This window comes from Leptinotarsa decemlineata, unplaced genomic scaffold, assembly GCF_025532065.1.
Source record: "Leptinotarsa decemlineata unplaced genomic scaffold, Ldec_3_MD MMD2_tig00026299_RagTag_RagTag, whole genome shotgun sequence".
Classification (NCBI taxonomy): domain Eukaryota; kingdom Metazoa; phylum Arthropoda; class Insecta; order Coleoptera; family Chrysomelidae; genus Leptinotarsa; species Leptinotarsa decemlineata.
The window spans coordinates 4,127,183-4,147,439 of record NW_027412676.1 but is presented as its reverse complement, the minus strand read 5'-3'; the positions used below and the strand labels follow the sequence as shown (position 1 = coordinate 4,147,439).

The window sequence follows — 20,257 nt, the reverse complement described above, 5'->3', positions numbered from 1 at the left end:
GACGTATCGAATGTGCTACATCCAGAGAAGCCGTGGCGAACATTTGAATGATGATAAACTCCACACATAATGTCATTAATAGATATTTCGAACGCATAAAAAAATTTCGATGATATCTCACACATGCTTTGTTTTATTTAAAATCAAAAATAGGAAGCTCTTGATGAAAGACCCTATTCAATGAAAATATAGAAAGCTAGATAAGCTGGAGTTGTTATTAGTTAACAATATTTCTCTTAGACGAAGGTTTGGTACATGCAGTTGAGCCGCGTTGAAATTAATCGAGTCCCAGACAATTTGCTGTTTGGGTCGGATCTTTCATTCACTGATGAGGGTTAATACCTCGAAACCGGTTGTAGGTGATGTACTCGAATAATTTCATCATTGTCCTGCTGCTGAATGAACGAGAAACATGTGCAAGCAAGAGTAACCTCTCTGAGGTATTTTGCATAAATGTTTGTCGGATATTAGTCAATTTCCAGCGTGGTATTAGCCGGGGAAGTAGTTATTTTCCGGCAGGCGTTCACCAGAATCTACGGTGTAAGTAGTTGGAAAAGATGAATATTTTGAGAATTTTTTCAAAATATTTATTCTCTAGGAAAATATTCGCTGAGAAAATTTTATGAGTTATCTATCACGAGTTTTTTGTCGATTTTCTGAGACATACATCTAATGCCTCTTATTGCTCAATTACTCAATCACGCTTTTTTCCGATTTTCAATATTATTTTCTTTTATAGCAGACGAACATACCTCTGCAAATACACCTACAAAATTATAGTAGATGCGACGTCAACCGAAAATTTAAGGACTACCTAAGTCCTATCAGCAGTGTTTTTCAAATCCTTCTGGTCAAAATATAGTGACAATCTATAGACGTATCGACCCGTTCATATAAAATCAAATTATCTTTTTCTAGAGCGTCCTATATTTTGAAAAATATATCTACCTGATGCCGACATTTTCATGGATCTATAAAATAATGAAAAGTTAAAAAATCTCACTAACGAAACCTCTCCGTCTCAAAGAAGCTAAGTGCCTTTTTAAAATTTTTTGGGTACCACAAACCTGGTTTTCTTAAAATTGGCTTCTTTAGGACGAAAAAGTCTTCAAACAATAAAAAAAAAATAATATAAGTACTGTAGTTGCTTTATAGTAATATCAGCACAACGTGACAACTCAGCATCCGATCAGACTATCCGGCGGGGTTGTTTTTGTTTTGAACACAGAGCAACCAATGAAGTTCCCGCGAATATATCCCGTGTCTGCTATTCGTTCGACTCGACTCGATCTAAGGACAATGCACTAAACAATATTGCTGTCGCTGTCATCGTCATTCATTTGTTAGCCTCAGTAGTGTTTGTGTGGAGTGTTAGAAAGAAATACAAAAATTATCAAATATTTTCCGCCTGCAATAACATGATTTATGCAGGCAGAAACAAATTTGAGGTGAGTCATTTGTTTAGAAATACTATTGCATATGAGTATTTGTTACTTTGGTTGGTTTCTTGACGTACCAGCGTTTGAAGTAAAACAGCTGATTGCAGTCGATGAAACGTCAACTTGATTTTATAGGATTGTGCATTGTTTTGCTTTCAGAATCTTTGTAAACTCCTGTTTGGTCCTAGAGTTTATTTAAAACCAACGATATTATACTTTGTTGGCATTAATTATCAAATTTCTTTGTTCCTGAATATCTACTAATCGTACAGAATATGTCCGCCGTTTATTGACATATAGTACGTCTTTAATTTTGTATAAATTTAAATTCGATTTTGTTTGATTATTCACTTTCTTGTGCTTACTGTTTGTTATGAAAATTATGAATGAACGTCGCAATTGACTTTGAACCGCAATTATTCTGTTTTGTCCAGTTCTGATTCTTCAATAAAACGAAATGTTTATTTGCATTCTGTCAAGATTCTGCATGATAGTTAGTTTCATTAAATCTTTTGAGAACTTTTTCAATGCCACTTTGTTACTTAGGTGTTCAAACAGCGGATTCTGAAAATAAATATTTTATATAAATTGTACTAGACTCAATCACATTCATTGGTGAATCTCTAGGAATTTTGTTGACACATCGAAGCACTTATTTTCTATAAATAACTGGAAAGGTGGAATGGACTGATCAATGATCAATGCTCTGTTTTGCTAGAACGCCTTATATTTTTCATTCATGGAAAATTCGGCTTTTCAAACCTTTGACTTTCTGATGGGAGAATTTGACTTTTTGAGGGGAGAAAATGATTTGGAAAAATTGAAGAAGTTATTAAAAATCTCATTTTCACACAAACTTGATTGAGATTATTAATGTTCATTCAATATCGTAAATATCCCATCTGACTTCTCCAGGCCGTGTGAAGAGGTGGAAACAGGGTGAAAATATTTAGAAAAATAGTATCTTTAAAAATCGACCTTCTATAACTATCAGGTGGAGGTTGATTCGACATCGTAAAAGAGTTCAACAGTTCGTTTGAAAGGATGGAAAAATTTAATAAAATATGAATGAAATATTGAAAATCCATAAATATCAGGACCGCAATATTCGGATGAGTTAGCTAAAAAAAAATACATATAAAAGAATGAGAAGAAATAGAAAAATAATGTTTTTCGATATTTTGAAAAATTACCCTTCTTTTGTTTTTTTTTTGTAAAAATATAAAAAATTTATAGATGACGCAAATCACCTGAATATATTTTTTTGGTTATTTTTCATCCCAATCGAAACAAAAATTGACGTAAAATGAAATTTTGAATAGAGTTATTAATAAAAAAATCCCATATGATCGTACTGTATATTATAGATCATCAGCAAATATTTTTATTTTTCTGTGTAAATATAAACTAAATGAGGAGTTTATATACACTGTGGCCCATTTTAAAGCGGGACACCGACCTAAAATTTGCATCTTGTCTCCCATTTCAAAGAACTTCATTTTGAATTGTACCAAGAGTTCAAAAAAGTGTACTTTGGAACCAAATATAATTTTCTTCCTACAAAAACCAAGGCCTGCTGCGAATATTTTTATAGGTTAAAATACAAGAAATTATATTAGCTACTTTTGAGAAACATGGTATTCAAATACGCACCTTTTCATTTTCAATTCAATTTTTCATGCGTTTTTTCGATTGTTTTGTACCTCTTTCCTAAAGTACAGGATTCTTCTGAATGCAACTATTGAATATCCGTGTTGAACATATTACCAGTGCGATATAACACTTTCAACAGTTCGCCTCCTTACATTAAAATGCTTGTGTTGCACTCCGGTGTAACAGCGATCTTGCCACCAGCGCTTCATACCGAAGCGATTTTAGCGCGCCGATGAAAACGCAAGGTGTGATACCTGTTTTAGTTCTGCCGCCGTCGTCTTGAGATTACACGGGTACATAGACTTATAGGTATTTCATTTCCTATTTTCATTTAAACGCCAAAACATTTAGGTCCTATATTTTTTCCGCTTTATTTGTTTTGTTTTATTTGTTTCTCTCTATTTACCAATCGAGTATGTGAAGATTGACTGTATAATCAGTCACATTGAAAGAAACTATTATTGAAGTTTCCTAAATGATAACTCGTATAATATGAAGATGCAAACCAAGTTGTAACCAAGTTTTAACTAAAAAATATAGTCCAGTCATCTTAGTAAGTTCACCTCGGAATTTGAGATACCCAGCTATAAACTCATACTACATGTATTTTGAAATCCGAAAAGTTATCTCAAAATCTACATATGGTAGGGTGTACGCAACTATCAAAATCTAAGGTAAAAGGTCACAAAAATCGATTTTTTGCACATTTTTTGCAAATATCTCGTTTCCTATGGGTTTTTCGCAATTTGTGTTCATTATCAATATTGTAGAGGTTCAAATTCCCTACAACTTTTGTTCCAAAATGTTTTTTATATGTTGAATCGTTTTCGAGATAGAGGACGGAGAGCGCGCGGCTATAGAGCATCATTTAAGGTCAACCGGTAGTTCCGGTCAAAAACACCATATAAAGTTTATTAATTATTGAAAAAACATAATTATTAATATTTTTCATTTATTATTAACTATTACCTTATATTTGATAATTATTTCTATGTTTAATTAGGAATAAATTTGTTTAATAACACTTACCTGCCAGTGTAGTTATAGCATTGTTAGAGAAAATACTTATATTTCAATTCTAATGTAATTTAAAGAAATTCTCAATTGATGTTTTCATAAAAATATAGTCCAAACATTTATGATTGCGGTAATTGGAAACATTTAATAAAAATCTTCTTCATCGTCGTCTTCTTAGTATTTCAAAGTCCTCAACGAAATTTGTCTCCAGGTCTTCCTATGATTTCTTGGTCAAATGTTCTGTCTTCATTGACGTCAATCTGATACGGTAAAGCATTGAGACAAGTTTACCCATTACACTGGCCACAAGTTAAGAGTACTGCAACCCCGATTTCCTGCATCCACATCGCGAACCTCAACCACTCTTGCAGTTGCAGAATATTGTGTTGACCAATTCCAATGGAGTAGGTGATGAAATTGTAATAGGTTCCAGGACTACCGGGACTACCGGTTGACCTTAAATGATGCTCTAACCGCACGCTTTCCGCCCTTGTAAGGAATTTAATCCTCTACAATATTGATAATGAATACAAATAACGAAAACACTCATAGGGAACGAGATATTTGCAAAAAATATGCAAAAAATCGATTTTTAAGATCTTTCACCTCAGATTTTAATAGTCGCGTACACCCTACCGTATGTAGGCTTTGAAACAAATGTTGTGATGTCAAAGTACAAGTTTGAACGAGTGTATAACTGGGTATTTCAAATTTCGGGAAACTTACCCAATTTTGACTAAGATGACTGGACCAATACGTTCATTACATCCAGCGTATTCGGCATGTTCTCGATACAAAATGTAAAACAATCATCAATAATTTTTCAAAATATTATTTTACTGTCATAATATATTGTTTATTGAATGTATTATTTTTTTGTGTTCAGCTTGTTGAAAGATTTTATTTTGGTTTTGTTATTTTTTTTTTTTTCGTTAGTCACTTGGCACATCGGGAAATACAGAAGATGGTAGAGAACTAGATGGAGACAGTTCAGACGCTCGGCATTGGTGGCAGAATAAAAAAAACGCCAGAAAATCGAATAGGATTAGTTCTAGCCCTTGCACTGTTGGCGTAGAAACAGTAAAACAACAGGTTTGTATATGCATGATTATTTTTAGCTTTTATTTAAAAGCGAATTTTCGTTGTTGTTGAATCGGATATTTGAATTGGTGAAGTCTATAACTCGTCGTATAGACTAACTCGAAGTCTATACGACCAGAGATATTTGTCAAACATAAGAAAATGCAACTAGTAAATAAAATTGCAATAACATCAAAAACTCTATGAAACGGATTATGATACCAGAGTTCGGTATTGCGAAAATTTATTGAATTCAACTAGCGAAGAACCGAATGTTTTGAAATATGTTTTGTTTTTTGACGAATCAATATTCAAAAGTAAAGGCATGGTAAATAGACATAATATGCACTACTACTCAACGGAGAACCTCTATTGGATGAGAGTCGATAACCAACACAGATGTTCGATAAATGTTTGGGGCACATAATTGAGTATCATGTCATATATAGGACCATATATCTTTGTTGGGCCTTCGAATGGAGAAATTATTTATAAAATTTGTTGGAGGATGTACCGATTGACACAAGGCATAAGGTATATTAACAACATTATGGTTCGCCTCCTCACAACCAAAATTGAGTACGGAGGCTTTTGAACAGGTAGCGAAGCAACAAATGAATTGGAAGAAATGGACCGATTCACTGGCCAGCATGACCCCCAGACCTCACGCCCGTAGATTTCGATCTATGGGGCAATCTATAAGGAGAGGTATATCGAGAGAAACCAACGATATCAGAAGAGATGAAGAATAGGATTAGAGAAGTTTTTCGGTATATTACAAGATTAACTTCAATTGAAGTTTGAAGGGAAATTGCTTATAGACTACATTTATTCATAGTTCAAGCATCTATTGTGAATTTTTCATTTTTGAGATTATTTGTTTTCATTTTGTTACTTGTTTTGCCCAGCACTGAAAAAAAACGTTATTGCTTATATTTAATGACTTTTTCATACTTTCCTCAAGAAGTAGATACATTCCCGATGGAAATGAGGAAGTTTTATTCACCCCTGTATAGAAAAAGCGCCGTTTGGTAAAATTATGAAGACTAAATGAAAAAACACTATTCACAAAGAAATCTGGTTGAGTAGGAGATATTTGGTGTTGAAATCAACCCATTGTTTAACATATATTTCACTATAATTTCTGAACCACCCGGTATGAACCCAAACAATGCTATATTTTTGAGAAACACTCTGATGTCCAATAAATTCAATCGAGTGGAAAAATAGGGAGATATATGTTTGAAAAAACATAAATTTGGTCGGTCACATATTTATTGAACATCCTGTATATTAGTAATGATCATTAAAACATAGCTTTCATTAATTTCCATAACTTTTTCCCGAAACATTTTTTTGTTTATCTAATAGGAAAATAGCTATCAACCACCCACTTATCGTTGATACGCCTTGTATTTGTTAAAGTACTTGTACAAGTACGCGAGAGTTTTAACGAGGGAGTACTTTGATATTCATTTGATTTCTTTAAATCTATACCTATACGGCCGTTTTTTAGCTGATCCCACTATTGCTATTTCGGAAACGGTAAGACCTAAACGGTCGGTTAAATTTGGACAAAAGTTCCCTATGTTGGGAAACTAGAGTAATCTGTTGTCAGATCGAGAATATCAGTGAATGTTTGAAGTCAATTCGAATGGGATGAAAACTAAATAGTCTAATCATTATTTTATGTAGGAGGTTATATATTATAGTAAATTCATCAGACCCGGTACATTAGCCTTTTATTTAGCTGTTCGGATTGATTTCGCATAGTATAGACATAAACAATAGATAGATTTATTCTCAATTGATACACAAAAGTGCTTACAGTCGTCAGTTACATAAATGAATGTCATCAGATTATAAACCAATGGTTAGTTACATGCGTCAGAATAAATATCTTAAAATGTTAGTTTAACTAATACAACTATATGCACATAGACAAAAACTTACTAAATATAATTAAAATAAATAAAATATTACCAATTATGAGAACACATGCTTTATCCCGTCATAATAATCATTTGTACTGTATAAACACATATCCTTCAAGATTTCTTTAATTTTATTTCTGAAACTAGTCAATGACAAGTTTTGTATATAGTCTGGAAGCTGGTTGAAATAGCTTATTCCTACTATTTTGATTTTGTTAATTCTATGGCGAGGTTGTAAAATATGATTTTTCCCCCTGGTGTTATATGTGTGGTTCATTCTGTAATTTGAAAAATTATCTATGTGTTTTCTAATATATATATATATATATATATATATATATATATATATATATATATATATATATATATATATATATATATATATATATATATATATATATATATATATATATATATATATATATATATATATATATAAGATTTTCGTACACAATGCTGGAGTAGAGAGTCATAATACCTAGCTTTTCAAAAATTGGTTTGCAAGAGTCATCAAATTTGGCTTTTACAATTGAACGCACAGCTCTACCTTTTGCACCATAAATATTCTTTGCAAGTGGGTATCAGCTGCATTTCCCCAACTTAATATTCCATATGTCATGACCGAATGAACAAGTGCATAGTAAACTATAATAGCAATATCTTTATTGGTGAGATGTGATATGCTGCGTTTAGCAAATACTGTTTTTGACAATTTGCTACACAAATAGTCAATTTGAGGTATCCAAGACATGTGATTATCCAAATATACACCAAGGAATTTGACACATTTAGTTTCAACAGATGTATAATGAGTTGTAAATATACAAGTTTGAGTTTTATAGTGATTTAGATACAATTCGTTGAGATCAAACCATTCTTTTGCCGTTGACATAATATTAGTAGGAATAATAAGGTTTTCATTTTTGTTATTAGAATATGTGAAGTTTGTATCATCTGCATACAGTATTGTAGTAAGTTGTCATATACATTGGTCATAAAATCAGGTAAATAATTTATGTAGATTAAAAATAGAAGAGGTCCCAATGTGGACCCCTGACGAACTCCTCTTTTTGAAGACAGTTTCTCACTGAATTTATTATCCCTGTACACAGCTTGATATCTGCTTTCTAAGTAAGAACATATTAATTTGTTGGCTAGTCCTCTTATTCCATGCCTGTGAAGTTTTTCTATGAGCTTGGTATGACTTACACAGTCAAAAGCTTTAGAAAGATCGGTAAAGATTGTGGTGCATTGCTCTTTATATTCGAATGCTTCATAGACTAGGTATACCAACATCGTACTGCCATCGCTCTCTGGTGGTCAGGGTTGGTACTATAAATTCTATAATACACTAAAAGCTAAAATCGTATTTATGACTTTATATGGGCTGTATTGTTCATACGATTTAACATTTTGAAACTCTTTTATAAACATCGAAAATGATAGAAGTCTCGTGTTCGATTAAAAATATTTTTAAACAAAAAAATGACACATGGATGTTTTATTGTGGTAGTATTTAAAAAAATATATCGTAAAAATTAATTTGTTCAAAACAATTTTTTTATTAAATAAATATAGAAAATGTGAATTAAAAAAAGTTTTTTTCAGAATATCAAAGAGAAATAGAAATTATGATTAAAAAAAATCGTTCCTTAATATTCATATTTAGTAGCCAAAAAAATTGTTTATCAACAAATGCGTTTTTAAACAGTAAAAAAAAATTTTAAACGATTTTGTTATTAAAAATCATAATATTAATCACTGATAAAAATTCTCACAAAAAATTTCAAAAATCTTATGAACAATGCATTTTTTACAACAATTTTTTAAACAAATAGAGCTAAAAATTATGAAAAATAATTTATGTTACTTCAAATGGTAATAATACGAATAAATTTGAATATTGAAAAAAATTCATTGCTTTAATTGAATTTTTCACTTTTTAAAGTCTTTGATTAATAATAACAAAGTGAAAAATACTTTTTTATTTTTCCAACGTATGTGAATTTGAAACTTGTAAAAATTAGTTAACTAAAGTATATATAATAAAATGATCACGGGAAAAGTATTTTTTCCATTGATATTCGTTTATTCAAGTGTCTAGAAGGTATTTGAATTTTTTTCGTAATAATGATATTAAATGGGTTAAAATATTTTTTATTGTTCAAAGGTCCGTATCGGTCGCTTTTAGCGCTATTTTCGCCTCTAAATTAAAATTATAAATATTAGTGATAGATTTCCGGGAGGTGGGACTTTTGTCCTCTTTAAGGATCTTTTTTCGAATTTCGGATATCTTTAATATTTTCCGAGGTATTTGCAGAAAACCAAACCCCCCTTTTTGACCCAGACTACTAAATCGCTTCGTTTTTAGATTGAAGTTGTGAAGGAAGAGCCAGCCAGTAGGCATGTCATCAGCCATAATATTTATCACTAGTTTTTTATTGAACATCAACATTAGATTATTCATGTAACACTTCATTGTTGTCACATAATTCATTATTGCCACATAATTCAATATTGCGGATAAATCCTCTGGAAAAGCCATCCCACCATTTTAAATAAATACTATATGAACACATGTGGAATGCCCTCTATTCAATTTTTAAATCAATATAAACACTATTCGTGAAAGCTTCGTTGATTATAACATTAATTGGAAGTCTTCACATTCAGTACCCTTAGATTAGATTGTCGGGGAGCTGGCCCATGGCCTGATTCACTGCGACCTTTTCAGATCTATTTTGGTGCTCATTGGTTGTCAGAGCTCATTGTCTATCTTGATCTCTTTGATGAGACTCCATAGCTTCGACACTGACACCTTCATATAGCTGGCAGCCTCTGGTTTCTCTTCCCCGCAGCTTGCGTGTCTCAGCCTTGCTATCGCTTCGCATTCACAGAGCAGATGCAGTGCGGTTTCGTCCTCTTCTTGACAGAGTCGGCTATGCCCTGTTATTAGGCCCATCATTACCCTTACAACCTTAAAGTTGTGGTTTAGCAGGTCTTCCATGAATCTGGGCAATGGTTTCTTTATGAACTTTTTCGCCTGCCTCATTCCTGGGAGCTTATTCCACCAATCTATCGATTTGGCTAGCATCCATGAATTTATGGATGTCTTTATACATGTTTTCGCTACTCCGCAGAAGGGTACTGTGATGCTCCTTGGTTCAGTATCCTTGTATAACAATAATTATTACTATAAATGATTTCATTTTTAACAATTACAGCAAGTATTATAGTAGTGCAGCTCGATGGAAGTGAAAATGTTTTTTAGTTTATTTTCCATGGAACGAGTCGTCACGGTTTCTCGAATCATATAGATAGATAGATAGACAGATAACTTTATTAACACTTTATTAACTACGTAAATACAATGTATATTTGTAGCAGGTCCAAAAAGATGTACATTCGCAAGGTCCTGTGGATCTAAACTCCACATGGAATCAATAACATAACTATTTCAGGTATTACTACAACTACGCGTATCGCTGACAGGTGTGTCCATATACTCACGAATTGAATAGATTCCATTTTCTGAAAGAAATCTTTTTATTTAATTTTTTGAAGCAAATCATATCTAGAATCTTCCAACTGGATGGTAATTTCTTGTAGAGAGCAATATCTAGAGAATTATTAGCAGATTTATTTAATCTAAATTCCCGAAAAGTTCAGTGTTTGAAGTTATATTGTTTGATACAAGGGTGGTCTAAAATGTTTCCGACCTAACAAAGATAAAGACGTTTTTTCAGACTTTTTTTCAACAGTCTCCTTTCAACTCTGTAACTCTCTGCAAAATAATTGTTCGCGAAGGTGATTGCCTCTTCGTTTGACGAAAATCTCTGTCCTCCGAGCGCAATTTTTAGATGAGGGAACAAAAAGAAGTCAGTCCACTGTTTGGAATGTATTTTTGTTTTGGGCGTATAATGGTGTGTCCAAGTTTCATCTAGAGAAATTAATCGGCGCCAAAACTCGGATTTATTGCGCATAAACTGCGCCAACAGAGCGTTGGAAATGTTCATTCGAACACGTTTTTGGTCTAACATGAACAAATGCTGCACCCAACGCGCGGACAACTTTCTTATGCCTAAATATTTGTTTAATATGTGACAAATACGTTCTTTTGACATGTTCATAACCTCTGCTATCTCTCTGACTTTACTTTGGAGGTCGTCTAGCACCATTTGGTGAACTTTGGAGGTGTTTTCGTCGGTAGTTGCAGTTTTAGGACGTTCCGAACGTTCATTGTCTCCCAAGCTCTTATGACCACGTGTAATTCAGCAACCCAAAATTCCACTGTAGCAAATGATGACGCAGAGTCCTTATACACGGAAACCAACTCATCTAAGATTTGCGTAAGCTAATTGCCTTTCAACTCGATACTCGATTATGTCCATTTTCATAAAAACACCCACATCAACTCACTCAAACGACTATTACATGGCCAAAATGGCTGAAACTTTGGTAACTGTCAACAGATGTACAACGAAATTCACTAACTTTTATTTACGAGTGATGCTATCTTTACGTTGAGGTCGGAAACGTTTTAGACCACACTCGTATATTATTTGAATATTTTTTTATTGAAAATAAATTGATCTGTGGAGAATAAGTATTTAAATTCATTGAAAAATATCGATCCTGAACTAACAGAATCGTTGCCAAGTGGAGCAACTCCTAATTATTGTGGGTCAACATTAGTAAAATTTTGTAACAAGTCATCTAAATCAGTCAGTCTCACTCCTTCATATATGAAATGTGAGTAAAAAATTTAAAAGTTATATTAACTGCGTGGATGTAAGAGAAGGTCGCTTTGAATATTTTCTAAAATAGTGTATTCCTTCAAATCTATTTTATTGTTCTTAAACCTATTAAAGGTATTCAAAGATTATTTAGAACAGTAATTATATTTTTTAAATTTTTGTGCCAATTTATCCTTTTTAATTTATTATTGATCATTTTTTAATAAATGCTTATAGTTTGTTTTCATCAATTTATTCTGAATCTTCATTTCGTTATTCTAACGACATATCAGTCGAAATATACAAGAACACACATACCTAATTGAGAATCGACTCTGTATAGTATTAAACCTAAAATGCCAAATGGGGATATGTGAACATTAAATTTTCTGAACTGTAATCTCCAAAACGCAGTTTTCAGAATATTTTTTATGTAATATTGTATTCGGATTTTCTTAATGTCAATTTCGTTAAAAATATAGTGATATATTCCAAAATCTACAGTTTTGAATTTTGTTCTTCATTTAATTTGATTTTACTGTAGTAAGCTAGCATTATCGATAATCTACAAATGAACACAGTATAAAAATAAGTAATCTGGTAAATATATGCAAACAGATTACTTAGTAAGTTCTTCGTAAGACCGCCTGCAATAAACTATTTTATAGCACCCAATAAACGGAATAATTTTTCCTTAACTTTCGAAATATTCGGGAGAGGTAAATGCGCAATGAAACTATTTTATTTCCTTTCATAAATAACTTAGTACATCTGCAGTTTCAAAGTATCTTGGAAACTAAACAATGTTGTAAGTCCATTCAAATTGCTGATATGTGTGATTTTACACCAGATTAGTATTTCATATCTTGACATTTGAACTTCTTGTGTAGCAGTTTGAATTCTTCATATTCTCGCGTTTTTATCATAACTGGAGTCATATTTCCCATAGTTTTCACAATGATTTATCTCTTATCGTAACGGTCTTTCTAAGAAATATATTTTGATTTTCTCCCGGACAAACCACAAATAGATAAATCGCAATTATGTTTTTATTCCGAACAAACCATCGATAGGTTCGAACAAGTGATAACAACAAAATCCAGTATAAAATCCAGAAATAATGAGTCCTTTCAAAACTTCCAAGCCTTTCTTATATATTAGGCAACCTTGTGGATCTGTTTCCTTAACTTATTCTCGTACCGATGATGGTTATATTCTTCTTTTATTATCCTGTTCACATCATTTCAGATTTTTTGCAAAAATGTTCCTTATTTTTCAACTATGCAACCAAGATTATTAGTTCTAGAAGAAAATTGATAAATTCGAATGTAAATTTGCTTTGATCATGGTGAAGTAACGATTTAAATTTCTGAATTCAGAAGAATCAGTAGAGCCGCCTTGTAGGTTCGTTATTTTATCAGAATATTGCTGGGATGGTGGGTTGTCTAGTGAGCAGGAGTAAATAAAACCGAGGAGATTTTCACGGTCAGAATTCAAAAACGATTCAGATTAGTACCTATCGTAAAGCCAACACAAAAGCAAGGTTCTAGCAAGGGACTGTCCGAAACCTAAAAACATCTAAGTAAGGTTTTTTGGACAAGAATAATAAGATCACCTATGAAAGATTCACGTCGAGCACTGTCAGACCTTTTATTCATTTTTTGGTGGTAAAAAAAAGCTTTCAAGACATATTTACCTGGTAATAGGAGAAATTCTTCGGAAAAGCTATAGTTGCATCATACATATCATTCTTTGAGATATGAGGAGACACTCTAGAAAGTACCAACGGAGAGCCGTAGCAAGTATATAAGAAAAAATATCAAAAATGATGATAACCCTGATATTGTTGATATATTTTGGAGCGGTCTGAGTACTGAAATCTACAGTTCATTCCTAAAATTAGAGGATAGTTTTAAGCATTTTCCTTTTCTCTGTGCACCTAAGACAGCTGTTGACGGGGGTAATAATTATCGAGTTTGATTGAAGTTAATCGAAAAGTAGATTCTGGATAAATTAAGATTCAGGCAGTTACTTTTAACTGCTTATTTGTTCCCTCATTTTCAATTTACGTAAAGGTCTATCTCTGTCAGTTCAATACTCGAATCTTTTGATTCAATATTGTTCCGAAGTAAGAATTCTCCAGTAGTAATACCGTGATCAAAACGACCTATAGCGGCGTATTAATATCTTTTCTGTGAACATTTTTTTTTGTATTAAGTATTGGTTCTTTAAACTTGATGTATATATATTTGCTGTTTTTTTACATTAGTTCGTTGCAAATAACATATAAAAATCAGTTTTTGGGTTATTACACAGTTGGTAGTGAAGTTTGTAAATATTTCTTTCTATATATCAATTTAATATAAGTTTCAAGCTTGGAGCTTCGTTGTAACGTTTTGTTTATTTCTCCAACCTCTTCCCTGTTTTTCGGCTGTAAAAAAACATATTTTCCTTACCCACGTCCAGCCCCGACAATAATCGACTAGCCTGGGCCGAACTACCTTTTGGTAATTACATAAATACCAAGATAGGTTATAAAGTACCTACTTCTATCTATCAAGCCTGAAGAGGCTTGATACTTACGGACGTAACTCCTCACATTTTAAATATGCACTCATATTTAAAAATTTCAAGGTTACTTCACTACTACTATTGAACGATATTTTCGATAATTCTTCAAGAAATAAACGATTTGAGCCAGGGATTTGAACGCTATTCGCAAAAATTCATAAAGAGCTCAGCTTAAAAAAACTTTTTTTATTTGGGGGGAGGGAGGTAGGCCTGCGAAGTATTTTTTAATCAAACCGAAGTATATGATATGTTATCATCAACCCAGTTTACCCATTCTCAAACATACATACATACATTATCTCAAAACATCAAATACTTGCATATTGTACCCTTCAAAAGACGAACAGGAGAATTACTAACGAGTAGGAGATATTATAACCTGGAAGAGTTTCTACATGGGGATATATTGCCATAAATTACTGTTTTAACTGCATATTATTTTCATTTTATCCGCTTTGTTGACATTTTTCAAAAACTATATATTGTTGAAAATTGTATATACTTCTTATATAACACAGAAAATAGCTTCAAGACTGTTATATTACTATAAAATGTTACTTGTACTTCTTCCATGGTGTAATTGATTTCATTCTTTGTTTCAGTTGAACAAGGTGTTTGTAGAAGATGAGGCACCAATTAACAGAAAGTTGCCAAAAGAATTACTTCTGCGTATCTTTTCCTATTTAGACGTGGTATCCCTTTGTCGATGTGCTCAAGTCTCGAAGGCATGGAATATTCTAGCTTTGGATGGTTCGAATTGGCAACGAATTGATTTATTCGATTTTCAAAAGGATGTAGAGGTAAAATCCTCAAATATGGAATATAGGTAGAAAGTTCTTGAATATTCCTGTAAATTTATAACATTGAAAACAAAACAAAAAGTTATTTACAAATTATTGCAAATAACTTTTTGCAATATCATCTTTTAAAGATTTAAATTAAAATCCTATTCATCATCAGAGACCAGATAAAATTATAAATGATCCAAAACAATAATCATCAGTTGAAATAATAAAAAAGTTGGTTGAGTTTTGATATTTATTGAATATTTTACAAGTCAAATCCAGTCTAAAATGCAATACTAGTTAAGAAAAACTCAGTGTGTTGTGCTGATTTTTATGATGCACTTGTCATTTTTATAAAAAATTCATTGATAAAGGTTTTGTGATCCAACTAATTTCATCAAATGTTGTTTTTGTTGGGAAAGGGATCAACATTTTTTTGTAGTTGAACAATTTAGTTTTTGTCAAAGTTTCGGGCTTTGTTGAATCAGGGCAATGCATATTGCAATTTGACCACATTTTTGATTATGCAAACCATAATATTTTAGATTTTCAACCTTTGTTAAGTGTACAACTCTTGAATCTGATTCCTTAACATTTTGATCCAAAGAAGTTTCCATCTCTTTTTATACTCTGATATCATTCCATCATCTACAATTCGAAAAAATGATGGACAGAAACGCTCAATTCTAATCAGTGGTCTTCTCTGGATAGCTTATTAATTATTATTGAGTTTGTAGTTTTAGGAGGTTCATGTTGTTAGACCCTTATGACCTTATGTTAGACCTATGTGAAATTGTTATTGCGTAAATTGTTTCCTTATGGTTTTTTTTTTGTAGAAACCGGATGATGGATTTAATAAAGTCCGAAACATTGGCAAAACTAAAATGTTTCATCTATGAACATTTTTATCACTTTGCAACAGAAACAACTTTTGATTATGAAAAATTGTTCAATATTTCATCAGATTCATAATGATTACAACTTATATCAAATCTGACAACTCTATATCTTGTTAAAATACTTATATAATTTACTTTAATGAAAGAATAAAAACACTTTTGTCTAATTACCACCAGTTAATTTTATTTATACAACTGGTTTCGGATTTAACCCCCTTTTTTTTAAACTGATCAAGTTTTTAGGTGAGATGGAAGGACAGTTAGTTGAACGAACCAGGGTGCCAACTTTAAAATTCAAAACTGAAGATTGTAGGGGTTGTTAAACTTATGAATTCAAGAGTGAAGACCTACATAAATCGAGTTGCTCGTTTAGGGGTATATATTTCTAGTTTTTAATTGATTTGTTAATTTCCATGACTTCCAACAAATTCATTTTTCCCTTTATTACATATGTGTAGGAGTTTGAGGTTATCTTTACTTATCTTGTGTTTTGATTCCTGAAGATGTTCATACATTGTAAAAATTTTGTCCAAACAGGTGTGTTTACGCAGCCTTACACCAAAATGTCCACTGGTTTGACCTGTATATACTGCAGAGCATTCGCTTCATTCTATTCTATATATACCTGATTTTTTCATTCATATAGAATAGAGTGTGGCGAATGCTCTGCAGTATATACAGGCCAAACCAGTAGAAATGTTTACGTAAGACTTCGTGAATACGCCTGTTTGGACAAAAAATCTACAATGTATGAGTATAAATAAAATTAACTAGTTGGTAATTAGACAAAAGTGTTTTTATTTATTTCATTTTTATGGAATGTATAGGTCAACAGTTTCTAAAGATTGTACAACTTTTGTTTTTAAATAACAATGATAGTATGCAAAGAGATGCTTATAATTTCAAAATAACTAGTTCAATGAACTCTCACCCTTCATAACACTAATAAAACATTGAAATGTAACGATGATCCAGTACATGAATCCCTAGGCTATTGTCAAATGATTCCATAAAAAACTGGAACATAAACACTTGAAGTTGAGTTCAAACAACTTCCTATTTTAAGTGATTCAAAAATGTCATAACTAAAACATGGGTTTAGGCACTGCCTATCAGGTTTTTATATACTTTACAATATTAGTAGGCTGTAGTCGCTTTCGTAAATGGTGTGAATAGAAACAGTGTTACTTTCTTCTGAAACTGATACAGGGTTAGTAGAAACAAAAATTTATGAATGGTTATATTCCTAAATTAGTAGTCTGTCTGTACATCGAAGATATTTGAGAAATACTAATTTTGGGGTCTTTATTAACGCAATAAAAGCCAAAACAGTTTTATAATGACTAATTCAACAAAGGAATGGGATGCCCGAATGAAATGTGTAGCCACACTGCATGTTTTATTTTCTAAAAAAAGACAAGTGATGACTGAATTAGATGAGGAAAGATTCAAGTTGATCCAATATTTTTCCACTCTGTATAACCAATGCACGAAAATTACTATTTGAAAACTGCCAATTGGGCGAAAATATTTTTCGCAACAGTGAGATGTGATGTGTGAATATATTTTACTTCACTAATACAAATCTGGGAAGAATATAATTCCGGGAAGAAAATATTCCCGTTTTTACAATAGATATGTCATTAAAGTTCTAATTTTAATAAGAAAAATAATGAAAATACATTTATTATTGAATTGAATTCTTGTGATGCAATGTTTGGAACCGTTATTCTAACACCTCGACACCTGTTTCGATCACCAAGTGAACATCTTCCTTTTGAAAATGATCACTTGTGATTGAAACACGTGTCGAGGTGTTTAAAATAACGGTTTGGTGTTGGGAAAAAACTTAGTAATATTCATTACTACACCAAAGGTTCCAAATAGTGCATCACAAGAAAAATGAGTTCAAACATTTAATAGTTCATATGATAAATTTATTGATGATTAGTGGTCAGGAACGGATTTTAAAACAGTCGTGTAGTTGGGTGTAAATACTTCTGAAATCGTGAATTGATTTCATTTAACATTGTGTTCATATAAGTTTTGTGATACTTATTTTATTATGCGAATTAGATTCTGTATTATTGATCATGCTACAATTTTGTTTCCAGGGCCCCATAATTGAAAACATATCTCGGCGATGTGGTGGGTTTCTACGACAACTTTCTCTACGTGGCTGCCAGTCCATAGCCGATGGCTCAATGAAAACTCTAGCTCAATTGTGCCCCAACGTCGAAGACCTGAACCTGAATGGCTGCAAGAAACTTACAGATTCCACTTGCAATGCTTTCTCTCGACACTGCCCTAAACTACAGAAACTCAACCTCGACAGCTGTGCTTCAATAAGCGACAATTCCCTAAAGGCATTGAGTGATGGCTGTCCTAACCTGACACATATTAATATCAGTTGGTGCAGTAACATAACAGAAAATGGTGTTGAGGCCTTGGCTAGAGGTTGTTGCAAGTTAAAAAGTTTTATCAGCAAGGGATGCAAACAAATAACATCCAGGGCTGTGATTTGTTTGGCGAGGTTCTGTGGCCAGCTCGAAGTGGTTAATTTGCACGGGTGCAGTGTGAGTAACATTTAATAATTTGTAATATTAGTTTCAAAATGAATGAAGATTTCAATTTGAAGCTACAATTGAATAGACAGCCTGTTATAACTTTTTTGTTTGAAACTGAAGCGTTAAATCACAAAGATTTAGTCTCACAATATGAACTTGGGGTTTGTTGATCTCTAAAAGTTTCTATCTTGATAGGCATCAGTCATTTAATGTTGTTAATATTACATTAATAATATTTTTAGGAACATTGTCACTTTCCTCATCACCAATGTTTTAATGAAATATCAGATGTTTGACAGTTCTTTATTCAGAGTTTTGGAATAATCGCTCCTTTGATGTGTCCATTTTTTCGCTACTTGGGAGCCGTCTGACTTCCATTTCTTTCAAATACGCAGAAAAACTGCAGCTTCATGAGCTTATTACTTTTGTCCTACCATCTTTACAGGTTCGTCTTTGTTGGATGATTGTCATGTTCTTCTGGATATAAGTCGGTTTGTTCGTAAATTGCTTCTCAAAAAAACCTATTAAAATATATTTTTCCGTTAATGAACGACAAATTTCAGAAGTCGAAACTTGTGCAAGCTAAGGATTATCTTATCTCCTATGATTCAGGTAATCCATTGACATAAAATATGACGAGCTGTCTCTTATTGTATTGCCTGCAACTAAGGTCTTTGTTTGCCCTATTTTGTTCAGGTGTTCTCTAAATAGACAGTGTCCAGTTCGTATTCCAGTAATTATTCCGGGATGATTCCTGTTCTGCTTCCCGGTGTATTTCACCAGTTTTTTTATTGGTCCATTTTCTGGACAAACAAATCATGGGACCAGAAGGGTCCTATGAACTAAGAAAGGTTTTCAAGTACATGAATCGCAATAAACTAAAACTCAACACCTCCAAAACAAAATATAGAAAAACTCATTAACTGTATAAAATCTAATCCCTGATTTTTTTTTCTGTTTTGTAATATATTTGTTATGTACCTATATCCTCATGTTGAAACCATTCTGGAATCATTGAAACATGCGTTCCATTTTTTTCTTCAATCATTCATCATTTTGTTATTTATATGTTATTCATTTATATATTTTTAAAATAATGTATATATATTAGTATGTACTAAAGAAATCAATAAATATATTATTATTATTATATCAGAGATTCTGGTAACACCACCGGTGATCGAGGGCCCGTGTATGCGGTGTTAAGTACACTCAACAGCTTTATTATTGCCTTTGGTTACGGAGTGTCCAGGCATCCAGTATAGTCAGTCAGTCAGTATAGAGTCGGATATGTCTTTTATTTTGGAAACAGTGTGTCTTATCCATAAAAAATATAAAAATCAATTTAGTAACACCTCAACTTATAGTACGCGTCAGACTTACTCCGTTTCCCTTCCCACACCTTCTCTAGCCTTTACACATAATTCTATTATTTTCAATAGCAAGAAGTTATTTAACCACCTTCCCATTAATTTAAGGCGAATATATAATGAAAAGAAATTCAGAAAGAAAGTGAAAGAATTTCTTGTTGAGAGGCCCTATTATAGTGTGGACGAATTCTACCAAGGCTCTATCG

At 32.3% G+C, this 20,257-nt stretch overlaps 1 protein-coding gene across 1 annotated transcript in view; it reads left to right on the top strand.

The window, feature by feature from the left end:
• The first annotated feature begins 1,268 nt into the window (after positions 1-1,268).
• Positions 1,269-20,257, top strand: part of LOC111505776 (F-box/LRR-repeat protein 2) — a 46,318-nt gene continuing 27,329 nt past the window's right edge. Inside the window, exons 1-4 of the mRNA XM_074180721.1 lie at positions 1,269-1,448; positions 5,046-5,201; positions 15,033-15,230; positions 18,229-18,690. Coding sequence (XP_074036822.1) covers positions 1,419-1,448; positions 5,046-5,201; positions 15,033-15,230; positions 18,229-18,690 — 846 coding nt within the window. The 5' untranslated portion in view covers positions 1,269-1,418. The remainder of the gene's footprint in view (positions 1,449-5,045; positions 5,202-15,032; positions 15,231-18,228; positions 18,691-20,257) is intronic.